Source organism: Hemitrygon akajei, chromosome 5 (assembly GCF_048418815.1).
Source record: "Hemitrygon akajei chromosome 5, sHemAka1.3, whole genome shotgun sequence".
NCBI lineage: Eukaryota > Metazoa > Chordata > Chondrichthyes > Myliobatiformes > Dasyatidae > Hemitrygon > Hemitrygon akajei.
The window spans coordinates 141,147,143-141,161,886 of record NC_133128.1 but is presented as its reverse complement, the minus strand read 5'-3'; the positions used below and the strand labels follow the sequence as shown (position 1 = coordinate 141,161,886).

Genomic DNA, 14,744 nt, shown 5'->3' with positions numbered 1-14,744 from the left:
TTCATTGAATATGGTGTCAGAAGTAGATGGGGTCATAGAAAAAGCTTTTGCTACATTGGCCTTCATAAATCAAAGTATTGAGTATAAGAGTTGGGATGTTATGTTGAAGTTGTATAAGACATTGGTGAGGCCTAATTTGATGTATTGTGTCCAGTTTTGGTCACCTACCTACAGGAAAGATGTAAGTAAGATTGAAGCAGTACAGAGAAAATTTACAAGAATAATGCTGGAACTGGACAGCCTGAGTTATAAGGAAAAAATGAATAGATTAGAATTTTATTGCCTAGAACTTTGAAGATTGAGGGAAGATTTGATAGAGGTATATAAAATTATAAGAGGCATAGATAAGGTAACTGCAAGCAGGCTTTTTCCGCTGAAGTTGAGTGAGACTACAATCAGAAGTCATGGGTTAAGGGTGAAATATTTAAGGGGAACATGAGGGGAAACCTCTTCACTTAGAAAGTGGTGAGAGTGTGGAACAAGCTGCCAGCACGAGTAGTGGATGTGATTTCTATTTCTACATTCAGGAGAAGTTTGGATAAGTACACGGATGGGAGGGGTATGGAAGATAATGGTCTTGGTGCAGGTCAATGGGAGTAGGCAGTTTAAATGGTTCAGTATGGACTAGATGGGCTGAAGGGCCTGTTCCTGTGCTGTAGTTTTCTATGACTCTATTCTTGTGCCTCGTTTGTACTCCCCAGATGCATTCATTCATGATTCTCCACAATGAATTCCACTTGCCATTTTGTGCCCATGGATCCAAAGCCCTAAAACTTCCCTCCTCACTTTCAACCACATGGCCAAATTTTGTATCATTCTCAGTCTGTTTCATATCTCCTCTTCTTTTAAGATTAAATCATTGATATGTACTATGAAAAGCACAGGACCTGGCACTGTCTTGAGGAACTCCACTGCAAACACGTGTCGTCACTTAAACACCACTGATGTTTGTAGATGGGTTGTACAAGTGGATTATTTACATGCTGTGGTCGTAAACATGGTTTGATATCAGAAGTGAGTTGGTTACTTAATACAAATGAACATATTTGGCTGTATGCCCATTAATTCCCTGGTATACCTAAGAACTGGACAGCAAGTGACAGCAGAAAAGATTATACAGTGAATAACATTGAGACTAACTAATTGTGTTTTCAGGCTGCATTTAGTGACCTGTTCTCCCATACTGTGCATACAAACAAGGACAATGCTGCTTTAAATGGCTGCCATGAAGCTGAGAAGGATCTGCAACAGGCTCCATGTATTTAACATGCCTTGATTCTCTGTACACAGGGTGCTACAATCAAACGCCATGAGGTGACTGGCTCCATAGTGATCGCTCGAGTAATCCGTGGTGGTCTTGCTGACCGCAGTGGTAAGTATGGCTCAAAAGCAAATAAGCACAGGTTTCAACTTTGCACAGTCTACATCTACCTCCCTTCCAAGGCCCACAAGAGACCCATGGTTTCTACCTACTGTTGCCCACTAAATTTGTTCCTTCCATCTATTCTCCTTTTGTCCAGTTCCTTCCCCCTTTCACCTGTGACACTAGGCCTGTCTTCATTAAGGATGTACAGTGCTTCTCTATCTCCATCCCAAATCACTATCATCTGAGTCGACTTCTTTCTTGGACAGAGACCCAAACATTCTCCTCCACCGCCACCCTCATTCATCTGGCTGAGCTCATTCCTACATTGAACGACTTCTTCAACTCCACTCACCTCTCCAGATCAAAGTTGAACACTCACTTACTCCCAAGGTATGCACGCCTCTTCATGGGATTGTCCAAAGAACTGCAGATGCTGGAAGTCTGAAATGAAAATAGAAAATACACATCAGGGCAGGCAGAATTTGTGGAAGGACAGAAAGATTTAATGTTTCAGGATGAAGACTTTTTTGTTAGAACCGGAAAAGTGAGGAAAAATGTTCCAGTGAGAATCAGTCACTTTCCTGATTCTTGTGTAGATTGCAGATGGCTGAAATCACTCATGTTCTATTGCTGTCTGGGAAAGTAGGGAGCAAAAGATAAACAGACATTTCCTTAGACGTTTGTACAGCACTAATACATTAATGGATACCTCCTCTCTCTCTCTTATTTCAGGGTTGTTGTTCGCTGGGGACAAACTAGTCGAGGTAAATGGAATACCAGTAGCGGGGCTTGATCCTGAGCACATCATCAAGCTGCTGGTAGGGACTCTCTATCAGTGTAACGGCAGCTGTCCCTCTGTAGTCACTGCTATCCTTCCCGGCTCCAGTATTTAACCCTCTCCAACGGTGCTCCCCCCGCCCCCCCCACGAGCTGGTCTCTGTAGTTGCTGACTATCTTCCAGTATTATACTTGACCGCTGATTGACGGCTCAGGTCCTGTACTCACTGGGTGTAGATTGAGGGGGGATCTCATTGAAACCCATCAACTATCGAAAGGCCTAGACAGAGTGAACATGGAGAGGATGTTTCCTATAGTGGGGAAGTCTACAGCCAGAGAGCACAGCCTCAAAATATAAGTACGTCCATTTAGAACAGATGAAGAGGAATTTCTTTAGCCAGAGGGTGGTGAATCTATGGAATTCATTGCCACAGGTGGCTGTGGAGGCCAAGTGACTGAGTATATTTAAGGAGCAGATTAATATATTCTTTATTAGTCAAGGCATCAAAGGTTACTGGGAGAAGGCAGGAGAATGGGGTTGAGAAGGATAATAAATCAGCCATGTTGGAATAGCAGTGCAGACTCAATGGACTGAATGGCCTAATTCTGTTCCTATGTCTTATGGTCTTCTGGACACTGGTCCTTGAGTTCTGTCTGGATTTGCAAAGGATCCATGCACATTCCAGTAGGTTCATTGCTTGATCGTCAAGACCCATCCTAAGGCCAGTTGCCACAGGAAAGCTCCAGTAATCTGCCCCACTCAGTACATTGGTGCTAATGGAGAGTGAATTTCCTGGACATTGGATGTCTAGTGCAGATTAAGCTAAAGAACATGGGAACCCAGCCCCAGTGGGAGGAATAGCGGTGTGGGAACTGGTGCACAGAAAGGGAGTGCAATAAATATTACTTAGCAAGCCAGGTGCTGAACCACTGGGATGTCTGAATAGTTGGATAGCAGATTATCAGAATTTTGCTCTGTTGTGATTCCCATTCTGACTGAGATTGGATGGCTCATCATGGCCTTCGTAGCATGCCAGTGGTCACGTGAGCAGGACTTGTGATATGCACCAGCTGCTCATATGACCATCCACCACTGTTCCCATGGTTCATGTGACTCTCATCATGGAGGGGGCTAATCAGGCGCTACACCATGCCCAAGGATGACCTGCAGGCTCGCCTTACAGTTCCTTTGGTAGAGATGTATTTCCACCCCGCCATCCAGATCAGCTACTGACTTCAGAAGAAAACCCTATCACAAGGTTTAACTGCATTTCAGAGTCAGGTAGGAAGCTATGTCCAGTGGAGACCAGTCTTCAGAAAAGAAAGAATTTGTTTTCCCCGGGAAGAACTGAACTGTTTGCTGGTGAGCATCGGTATCTTGAAGAGATAAGGAACTGTTTCTCCTAAGAGGCAGCATTTCCAGGAAGTGTGTCCAATATGAGTGGAAGCCTGCAGCTTTTGTAGAGTCAGAGCACAGAAATAGGTCCTATGGCTCAATAAGACCACATTGACCATTAAGCACCCATTGACACTAATTCTGCCCTTATCCCATGTTGTTCTTCATGCATTCCCATCAACCCCTCTAGATTCTACCACTATACACTGGGGACAATTTACAGTCTTATCAGTCTACATGTCTTTGGGATGCTGGTGGAAGAAGGAGTACCCGGAGGAAACCCAAGTGGTCACAGGGAGAATGTGCAAATTAACATGGACAGCACCAGAGGAAAGGATCAAACCCAGGTCACAGGAGCAGTGAAGCAGCAGCTCGAGTAGCTGAGTAAAGGAGGATTTTCTCCTCACTGAGATCAAGGTCCTCCAGGAACTCTGCCCCTGTGAGAGGTAGAAAGGGAAAGAATCCAAATAAAAATTAGTCAAAGACAACATTTAAGTGAGAGTCAGCACTTCCTGGAATGAAAGAGAAAAACTAATCTTCGGATGGGTGTTAGGGGGTGGTGGTTGTGGAGTGTGGTGAGGTCAGTTTCTTCATAATCTTCAGGACAGGAAAAGACTTTATCAGAATGAGATCTAAGATGCACAGGATCGGGTGGAGAAAGAGAGCCCTAATTTTGTGTTAAGGTCCAATCTGCTGCTATGAAGTCACAATCCTCTCTCATGGAAGTTCAGGTGTACTCACCTCTCCATCTCATTTCTCTGAAAGCTTTAATTCCCAGTTAACACTTTCTGCTGGTAGAGTGATTTGCCAAGTTTCAAGTGTAAACCTAGCAAAGTGTTTGAAATTCAAGTTCCCCACTCATCATGGGGTGGGAAGGGAGGAGGTTTGCAGAGTTGTGGCTGAGGCTGGGCCAGGTTCTGCTCTTTTCAATTGCACTCCCAATTCTTTCAGATCCTGCTGTCTTCCTGTTTTTTCCTGATCTTAGTCTTTTGACCACATGGCCCCAGCACTCACGGGACATACGTAGGTGTCATTAGAGTTTCATCTGCACTTGAAGCAGAAGCTTGAGTGATGGGGGCAAGGCGAATGAAGGTTTCATAGAGGAGAGAGAATGTGGATGGTGGTGTCTTCCATTTCAAGCTTCATCTGGTGAGAGATGGGACCTGAATCTGATCACGATTAGTAAATAGGCAACTGGGTAAAGATACTTTTAATTGATAATTGCTTTATAATTTATTAGAAATTGGTTTCGCTATCATGTTATATTATTTGTGAACATATTTTGACAAAAATAACAATCTATTGTTTGTTCAAATAGAGCAAGTCTGAAGGCAGCATCATGTTCAAGCTTATTCCAGCGAACCATCGACCAGCAAACTCCTCACAAAACGTGGTAAGGCTCATGTCCTACTCATTGTCCCCCAGAAACACACTCATTTAATGTAAGACTTTGCTCGATGTTGAAGTGGGAGTTCAGGTAACCTTTGAGCGAAGCTACAGCACTGTCTTCAGTCACCTTCTTCCATTTACCCACCTGACTACTACCACTACATGCACCACATAGAAACTTTTATCATTCTTTCTCCTCCTTTCACCCTTTTCCATCATTTTACCTCAGTTTCTCTCCTTCTGAGCCTCGTCTCATTTCCATTCCACCTTCTTGTCCCATCATGATCCTACTTTCATCATCCTGTAGTCCCATCACTTTCCATATTCAATCCTGCTATAATGTGCTCTAGATTCTTTCGAACTGGTCTCATAGAAAAGCTTTAGATGGTATAGGTATTCTTGTCCAGTTGCTTTGAGGAAAGGGCTATCAGTCTGCATCATGCCCTGTATAGGTGAATAAGATCTTGGTGTAGGGGATAATATAAACAACAATGACAGTATAACTGGAGTTTATAAAAGCTAGAGAATGAGTGACTGCCCAGGAGAGTTTTGGAATTATTAAGACAGACTATAACAGAGGCATGGTTCCTTCTGCAAGTAGATTGAGATAGAAGTGAGAGCTGGGCTTCTAATAGAGATGGAAGTGGATAGTCTTTGTGACAGTGGGTTTATGAGATTAGAAGCTAGATTCAAGAATAAACTGGAAACTAACCATCATAACCAGATAGTTGGTCATCTTTTTGTCTTTGTAATAATGCTATGGTACTAGCTTTTTGATGCTGTACCCTGAGTTGTAAAGACTCTAAATTCTGGAGCTCGCTACCTGATTCTCTTCTCATCAATTTTTTCTCCTTTAATATACCCCTTAAGTACTGCCCCGACCAAGAATTTGCTTTCTTGAGCCAAAATGTTCTAACTTAATTTTACTGAATCAATTATCCTCAATATTGTTCAATTATCACATTCTCGTATCCATGGCATTGGAACACAATTTCCTCAATTACAGTGGATTTGGTTAAATCGGGCACATTGGGACCAGTATATTTTGGCCCAATTAGTCAAAGTTTCATGAAAATATTTGTAGGAGCTATGTATCTATTTCCTGTCTGCTTTGTATTTTGTGTCACATTTATTATGGTAATCTGTCATATGGGTGTTGGGTGCGGTAGAAGCAAAGTAGTATAGGTACATATTCATGCTTAGTCAGTTAGTCTAGCTCAGGTAGTAGTGAGATGGGGGAATGATTTTTGGTTGATTGCTAATTGGGACTTTATTGGAACGCTAACTAGATCACTAATTGGAATGCTATTAGAACACTTAGTTACACTACTTGAATGCTAATACTGTACCACTATTAGACCACAAGTTAGACCATTATATTGTTAACTTAGTCCTGTTAGTTTTTTTATTGTGACAAGATTATTCATCTTTGCTGGTTTCATAATGAAGGATCAAACATACCTTTTTCGATTTGGAAATTCATTATTTGAAAATGCATCATACAGTGTTGTTACCCTGGTTTAGTCTGGTTACACATTCTGCAGAACTGGTGAATGGTGACTACCAGATTAATTTACCTTTTAGAAAGAAAGAAATTAACATGCCAAGTAATAGGAAGATTGCTGAGCAGTGTGCTCTGAATCTAAGGAAGAATTTCAAGAATGATTTGTCATTTCACACTAACTACACGACTTTCACAAAAGGATGTCATCTCCAAAGGTTATGCCAAAAAAGCATGAGCAGAGGATCTGGAACACAGTGATGGGAAAGTCTGGTATGTTCCACATCATGGTGCCTATCACCCCAGAAAAGGGAAACCTCATATTGTGTTTGAGTGTGGAGCAACTTTTCAGGGAATGTCACAATGCTCAGCTTTTAGAGGGACCAGATCCTACTAGCTCATTAATTGGAGTCACGACCAGATTCAGAAAGAACCAGTGTTGATCATGGCAGCTACTGAATCAATGTTTCATCAAGTTAAAGTACCAGCAGAAGATGCAGATCTGAAGAATGTTCTCTGATGGTCTAAAGGTGAACTCAGGCAAGATATGGTGGACTTTAGAATGGTGGTACATCTCTTTGAAACAATTTCAATCACTGAGCTGTGCTAACTTTGCTGTAAGGAAATGCACAGAAGGCAATAAAGAACAGTTTAGCTGCGAAACAGTCAATGAGATTTTTCATTGCTTGTGTGTTGGTGTCTGCCTTGTGTCCGTGTCCTCTGAGGAAGATGCCGAGTCTCTCTATCACAATCTTGTATCCATGCAGCTTTCAACTCACAAAGTAAATAAGCAACAGATATTGTGTGCTGACTGTGATACCAAAGGAGCGAAGAGCAAAGGACATGAAAAATTTGGATTTGGATCAAGATACACCTTCAGTGGAGAGAGTACTGGGTGTGCAATGGTACATTCAGTCTGATGCTTTCAAGTTTAAGATCATGATCCAAGATAGACCAGAAGGAAGATCCTCTCCACAGTTAGTTCCATCTGTGATCTTTTAGGATTCTTGAGTCCGGTGGTGCTATCTGCTAAGGAGGTCCAACAAAATCTATGTAAAACAGGGCTTGGCTGGGATGACACTATACCACTCATAAGTGGACAAGCTGGCTGAAAGAACCCTACCAGTCAGAAGACTTCAAGGCTGTTAGATGCTTGAAACCCCTGGATTTTGGAGGTTACTCCTGTGAGTTACACCATTTTACTGACACAAGCAAAGATGGCCATGGAGCAGTGACCTAGCTATTGTTGCACAACACACACTCTCAGGTGCACAGTGATTTATCCTGGGAGAATCTAGGGTAGCTCCGTTGAGGTCAGTTTCCATCCCTCACATGGAGCTCACCACTGCTACGATGACAAGCCGTATTGACACATTGTGGAGGAAGGAATTGCACATGCAGCTTCAGGACTCAGTGTTTTTGACTGATAGTGCTTCTGTGCTGGTGTATATCAAAAACTTTCATTGCAAACAGTGTCAGAAATCCTTAAGGTCTCACAAGCATCTCAATGGAGGTACGGTATGTAAACACATCAAGCATCCCAACAGATGTGCCCTCTAGAGGGTTGAAGGTGAAAGCATTCCTGAAGAATGAGGCATGGGGGTCAGGGCCTCAGCATCTTCAGTCTGAAAATGAATGGTCTGTGAATCCTCTTTGTTCTAGAGAACTTCTGATCCAGAAGTCAAGAGGAATGCTATAATAATCGCCATGCGGACTGAAGAGGAGGTGGATGCAATAACAAGTATAATCCATCACTTCTCATCTTGGACCTGTCTGAGGAAGACAGTGGCCTGGTTCTTAGGTTTAAGGACCTGCCCTTGGAAGAGGAAGCAAGTGAACATTGCTCTTGCTCTGTTTGACTTGGATGAAGAATAACAAGGGTATTATTTGGAGAGAGAGATTGAGAAGGCCAAGGGTCAAATTGGCCAAGGTTGTCTGAGTAAAGGAGCTCAGAAAGGATGAAATTGAGATCATTGGGTTTTGTCAAATAAAAAAATTTCCAGATGAATTTTCAATTTTGCAAAGGGGAGAAAGTGTAAAGGAACAGCTATATTTTCAAGCTGTCTTGAGAGTGGTGGACGGCTTAGTCGGGCAGCAATGCCTGAAGAGTCTAAACATCCAGATCCGGTAAGATGGCAATTATTTAGTCCCTTCAAACTTTTGCTCCATTATACTTCCTATCTTTGCACTATATGTCTCCCTTTTTAAACCTTAGTTTGTTATTTTATTAGTTTTCTTTTATCTGCCTGCGAATACATCTATCTCATAATGGCTACAAAAGATACCAAAATCGGGAAAAAAGAAACTTCCACGGCTCTGTCGGCTGAGATTCTCGCTATTTTGGAACAACATCGACAAGATACTTTAACGGATATCAAGACTGAATTTAGAACTATCAATCAGCTGGAATCAAAATTGGATCAGATTAATGCCAAAGTGGATGACCATGCTGAACATTTATCTCGCATCAACCTAACCTCTGAAGATTTAGAACGCCGTGTTCAACATCTCGAAACTTTCTGCTCCAACCTAGCGGAGAAGAACAGTAAACTTACTTCCAAAATGGTGGATCTCGAAAATCGGAGCAGACGCTGCAATCTGCGAATTCTCGGTTTGCCAGAGGCCACCGAAAAGGGCTCTTCCGTTGAATTTTTCTCCTTTCTGTGAGATTTTCGGGAAAGAATTTCTTCCGACTCCACCTGAGCTAGAAAGGGCTCACAGGATTTATGTTCCTCGCGCAATTTTGGGTTCCCGTCCACGGCCAATTATTTTATGCTTTCATCGATACCAGGTGAAAAACTGTTTGATTATGGAGGCACACCGCAGAGGTACTTTTGCTTTTCAAAACACGAATATTCGTTTTGTGGAAGATTATGCCCCCCAGGTTCTGAAGATGCGTGCTGAGTTTAAAGGCGTAATGAAAGTGCTTTTTGATTGTGGATTCAGACCTTCTCTTCGTAATCCAACCGATCTTTGAATTACGCTTACTACTGGAGAATATAAGTGGTTTAAATCAGTGAAGGAGGCTGAGTTGTTTGTTGGAAATCTTCCAGGCATCTTGGCTTCTTCAGAACCGCTCTGACTTTCTAAAATGGCTGATAAGTACTTTTCGATGTAAAGTTCTTTTTTCCGAACTCAGACTCTACTTGAATAATTCAGACATTAACTATTGAGATTCTAAGGGCTCTAGTTAATCTCTCCCTGGACTTAGTGCGTTTTTCCTAAATAGGTGATTTAAATTTAATGTTTCCCTGCGGACTTTTAGATTTTACCTGTGTAATTTATTTTACTTCTGTATAACTGTAGAGAACTACAATTGATCTTAATTTGTTTTGGAGGCTTGGAGTTTTTTATTGAAGGCCTCCCTGTTGGTTGATTTATAGTATAAGATTTGCTTTTTTTTGTAAACGGCTGATAAGTACTCTCTTTAAATTTATAATTTCCCCCTTTTTTCCCCCTTTTTAATTTTTTTTTCTTTCAATTTTTCATAGTTTCTCGCGGGTAGGTTAGTTTTTTGTCTGATTTTTTTTTGTATTAAGTTTTATACTTTTTCTGATGAAGTTGTTCCTATTTGTAATTTTGCTCTCTAGTGCATAAATTAGCTGTTATTTGCTATATTATATATATGGAACCTTTGTCAACGATACGGAACTGGAAGTCATTTTTGGGTTAATTTTTTTGTAGAGCTAGCTGCTTTTTTGGGTAGCCATCTAGTTTTGGGTTGCGAGGATGGGGTGGGTTCTCCAGTTCCAACACTACTCACTGTTTGTTTTGTTTTCCCTTGTTATTCGGGACATGTCTCTGTCCTGATTCTACTGATTTATGTTTACATTTTTGCTCCCAGACTGTTATTGTACTGTTTGATTTTTTTATATGCCTACTACCTTCTATGCACTAACAATTGATAATGGTTAATACACTTAAATTTGTGAGCTGGAATGTAAAGGGATTGAATCATCCTGTTAAAAGAAGGAAGGTCTTCTCTCATATTAAACAACTCAAAGCTGACATTGCTTTCCTTCAAGAAACTCATATTTGTAGTTTTGATAATTCTCGGCTTTTGTCAAAGTGGGTGGGTCAACATTTTCATTCATCCTTTGCCACCAAAGCTAGGGGGGGTTTCCATCCTTATTAATTCAAATATTCCTTTTGAACTCCATAATAAGATATCTGATACAAATGGCCATTTTATTATCATTTCTGGTAAATTATATAATACTAAAGTTGTACTAGCAAACCTGTATGCTCCCAATTTTGATGATGTTAATTTTTTTGAACGTTTTTTCTCCTCACTACCAGATTTAAATTTATATTCTCTTATACTGGGTGGCGACTTTAATTGTTGGTTAGATCCTAATTTGGATCGATCGTCCTCTGTTACTAGATCACTACTAAATCTGCTTTAGCTATTCACTCTTTTCTTTCTAATTATGGTATCTCAGATATATGGCGTTTCCTTCATCCTACTGAGAGAGATTATTCCTTTTTTTCACATGTTCACCATACCTTTACTAGAATTGACTATTTTTTACTTGATAATTAACTTATTCCATTTGTCTATTCTTGTGATTATCAGAGTATACTGATTTCTGATCATGCCCCAATTACTTTGTCTGAATTTTCCTGATCTCCATCAGAGGAATAAACACTGGCGTTTTAACTCGACTTTATTATCGGATGATGATTTTCTAAAATTTATTAAGGATCAGATAACTTTTTATTTTAACACTAATACATCATCTGAAATGTCATCCCAGATTGTCTGGGATGCCATGAAAGCATATTTGAGGGGTCAAATAATCTCTTATACAGCAAATCTTAATAGAAAGTCCCGTATAGATCAATTAGACCTAATTAATCAGATTAAAGAATTAGATCAATTGTATGCTCAAACTAATAATCCTGAATTATACAAGAAGCATGTAGAACTTCAAACTAAATTTGATCTTCTGTCTACTCAACCTGTTGAACGCCAACTTCTTGAAAGTAAGAGTCGCTTTTATATTCATGGTGACAAATCTGGTAAATTTCTAGTTAATCAGCTGAGGCGTCCTAAAGCTAAACAACATATTACAAAGATCAGGAAGGAGAATGGGGATTTTACATCGAATCACTCAGAAATCAATGACGTATTTAAAAATTTTTACTCTCGGCTTTATTCCTCTGAATCTCTGAATGAGAATATTTCTGTTGATCTTTTCTTAAATAATCTGAATATTCTTTCGCTTTCATCTGATTTTAAAGCAAAACTTAATGAGCCTATATCATCAGAAGAAATATCTTTTGCAATTTCTGCATTGTCTTCAGGAAAATCTCTTGGACCTGATGGGTTCCCCGTAGAATTTTATAAATCATTCTCTTCACTCCTTTCTCCTCAGTTACTCTCAGTACTATCTGACTCGTTTAATTATGGTAAATTGCCACCCTCTTTTAATGAGGCATCTATTATTCTTTTATTAAAAAAGGGTAAAGACCCAACAGAGTGCTCCTCGTACAGGCCGATTTCTTTGTTTAATGTTGATGTTAAAATCTTGGCCAAAGTTTTGGCTCATAGATTAGAAACTGTTATTCCCTCTATTATTTCTGATGATCAAACTGGTTTTATTAAAAACCGTCTTCCTTTTTTTAACATTCGGTGTTTATTTAACATTTTATATTCACCTTCAACTGGGATTCCTGAATGCGTTATTTCTCGATGCGGAGAAAGCATTTGATCGTATAGAGTGGAACTACCTCTTTACAGTTTTAGAAAAATTTGACTTTGGTCAAAGTTTTATCTCTTGGATTAAATTGCTGTATCTGTGTCCTACTGCCTCTGTTTTGACTAATTTTCAGCAATCCCAGCTATTTAACCTCAAACGTGGCATCCGTCAGGGATGCCCTTAAGTCCCTTTGTGTTTGATTTGGCTATAGAACCTCTGGTGATAGCATTCCGAAGCTGTCCTGAACTGACCGGATCTGGAGGGGGGTGTTGAGCATAAAGTTTCTCTTTATGCTGATGATCTATTACTTTTTCTTTCAAATCCGTCCACATCCTTACCTCCAATGTTTTCACTTCTTGATCAATTTAGCCAGTTTTCTGGCTATAAACTTAACTTACATAAGAGTGAACTTTTCCCAATTAATAAAGAAGCACAAGTATTAGCATTTCGTGACCTCCCCTTTAAAGTAGTTCATAATCAATTTACTTACCTTGGGATTACAGTTACAAGGAAGTTTAAAGATCTTTGTCGTGAAAATTTTGCCAATCTTTTATATACTACAAAACAGAGTCTGTCACAATGGTCACCTCTATCTATGTCCTTGGTAGGTCATATTAATGTTGTTAAAATGTATGTTCTCCCTAAATTTTTATATTTATTTCAATCTATCCCAATTTTTATTCCTAAAACCTTTTTTGATTCCTTAGACTCTATTATTTTGTCATATCTGTGGAAGAATAAGCGTTCTAGAATTAATAAAGTTTATCTTCAAAAATCTAAAAAAGAGGGTGGCATGGCCTTACCTAACTTTCATTTATATTACTGGGCAGCTAACATACGTTGCACTGCCTTTTGGTCTTTTTTTCATAGCCAACCCGAGTGCCCTAATTGGGTGGCAATGGAGTTGAATTCCACTAAAGATCTATCTATTTCTGCACTTCTTGGCTCTGCACACCCTAGTAGTTTGTCTAGACTAATCGTTAATCCTCTTGTCAGACACACTTTGCGAATATGGGCCCAGTTTAGGAAATTTTATGGTTTTTCCCTTTCTAGTCCTATCTTACATAATCATCTTTTTTTATCTACTATGTATGACTCAACATTCTATGATTGGTATAGGAAGGGCATTAGACATTTTGAAGATCTTTTTATCGATAATCGCTTTGCATCCTTTCAACAGCTCTCTGCTAAATTCAATCTGCCTAATGCCCATTTTGTTAGATATCTCCAAATTAGACACTTTATCAATCCTTTAATTCCTAACTTCCCTGAAATGCCCGAGAAAAATGTTATGGATTTATTTCTTTCTATTAATCCACTGGGTAAAGGTTTAATATCATTTATTCATGATAAATTAGCATTCTTACGGCATGCCCCTGTGGATAAAATTAGAATGGCTTGGGAGCATGATTTAAATATCTCTTTATCTGATGAGATTTGGGACTCGATTCTCAAATCGGTTAATTCAACCTCCCTTTGTGCTCGCCATTGCCTTTTACAGTTTAAGATTGTTCATAGAGCCCATATGTCCAAATCTAAATTATCTCGATTTTACCCTAATATTAGTCCTCTTTGTGATAAATGCAAAAGGGGCGAGGCTTCTCTTATTCACATGTACTGGTCCTGTCCTAGTTTAGAGAAATTTTGGAAAGATGTTTTTATAACTTTATCCTGTATTCTGAATCACCACTTAGAACCTAACCCTTTAATTGCTCTGTTTGGTTTTTTGGGTGAGACAGATATACGTTTGAGTTCGACTAAGTGTCGAATATTATCTTTTGCTTCTCTCCTGGCTAGACGTCTAATCCTCCTTAGATGGAGAGATGTTGCCCCGCCCACGCATGCTCAATGGCTTAATGATATTATGTCCTGTTTAGACCTTGAAAAAATTCATTATTCAATTCTTAATTCGGATATAAAGTTTCATAAGGTCTGGGGACCTTTTATTGAGTACTTTCATAACTTTCCTCTTAATTAAGGTTTTTTTTCAGTCCCTTACTTTCAGCTCTTTTTGTTGGTAGTAGGCATTATTATCTTCTGTTTTCAAGTGTATTTACAGTTTTGGGGGTTGAATGTCCTGATTTATATTCTCTATATTTTGTTGTGGTTGGTCTGGAGTTATTTTTTTGTTGTGGGGCTTGGGGAGGATACTAACTTTACATGACTTCAATTTGGGTGCTTTCTCAATTATCTTTTTTGTATTATATTATTATTGTATGTTTATTTTGCACTGTATTAATTTTTTATTTTGGTTTGGGAATTTTATTTGTAGTGTTGTAGAAAATGCATTAAAAAATCAATTTTTTTAAAAAAAAGTCTAAACATCCTGTTATACTGGCAAAGGATCTTCATATCTCAGACCTTATTCTGAGGCATGTACATCAAGAGGTGGGACATGGTGGCCGTAACCACATGTTATCCAGGTTGTGCCAAAAATTCTGGATTCCCATTGCTGGCAGCTATAAGAAGAATCCTGTCCAAGTGTGTTGCTTGTCGACAGTTGCAACCAGCTCTGAAATGCCAGTGCGTGACAGATCTACCTCTGGACAGGGTCTCTACAGATGAACCTCTGTTTACACGTATAGGAGTGGACCTTCTAAAGTGAAGAGCAGA

The 14,744-nt window shown here is 39.6% G+C and overlaps 1 protein-coding gene across 8 annotated transcripts in view; it reads left to right on the top strand.

Moving 5' to 3' along the window:
- The window catches only part of LOC140728241 (MAGUK p55 subfamily member 4-like), a 70,368-nt gene that overhangs the window by 12,107 nt on the left and 43,517 nt on the right, over positions 1 to 14,744 (top strand). For all 8 annotated transcript variants that reach the window (XM_073046710.1, XM_073046711.1, XM_073046707.1 and 5 more), the window contains exons 6-8: positions 1,291 to 1,372; positions 2,099 to 2,184; positions 4,858 to 4,932. In XM_073046710.1, coding sequence (XP_072902811.1) covers positions 1,291 to 1,372; positions 2,099 to 2,184; positions 4,858 to 4,932 — 243 coding nt within the window. The remainder of the gene's footprint in view (positions 1 to 1,290; positions 1,373 to 2,098; positions 2,185 to 4,857; positions 4,933 to 14,744) is intronic.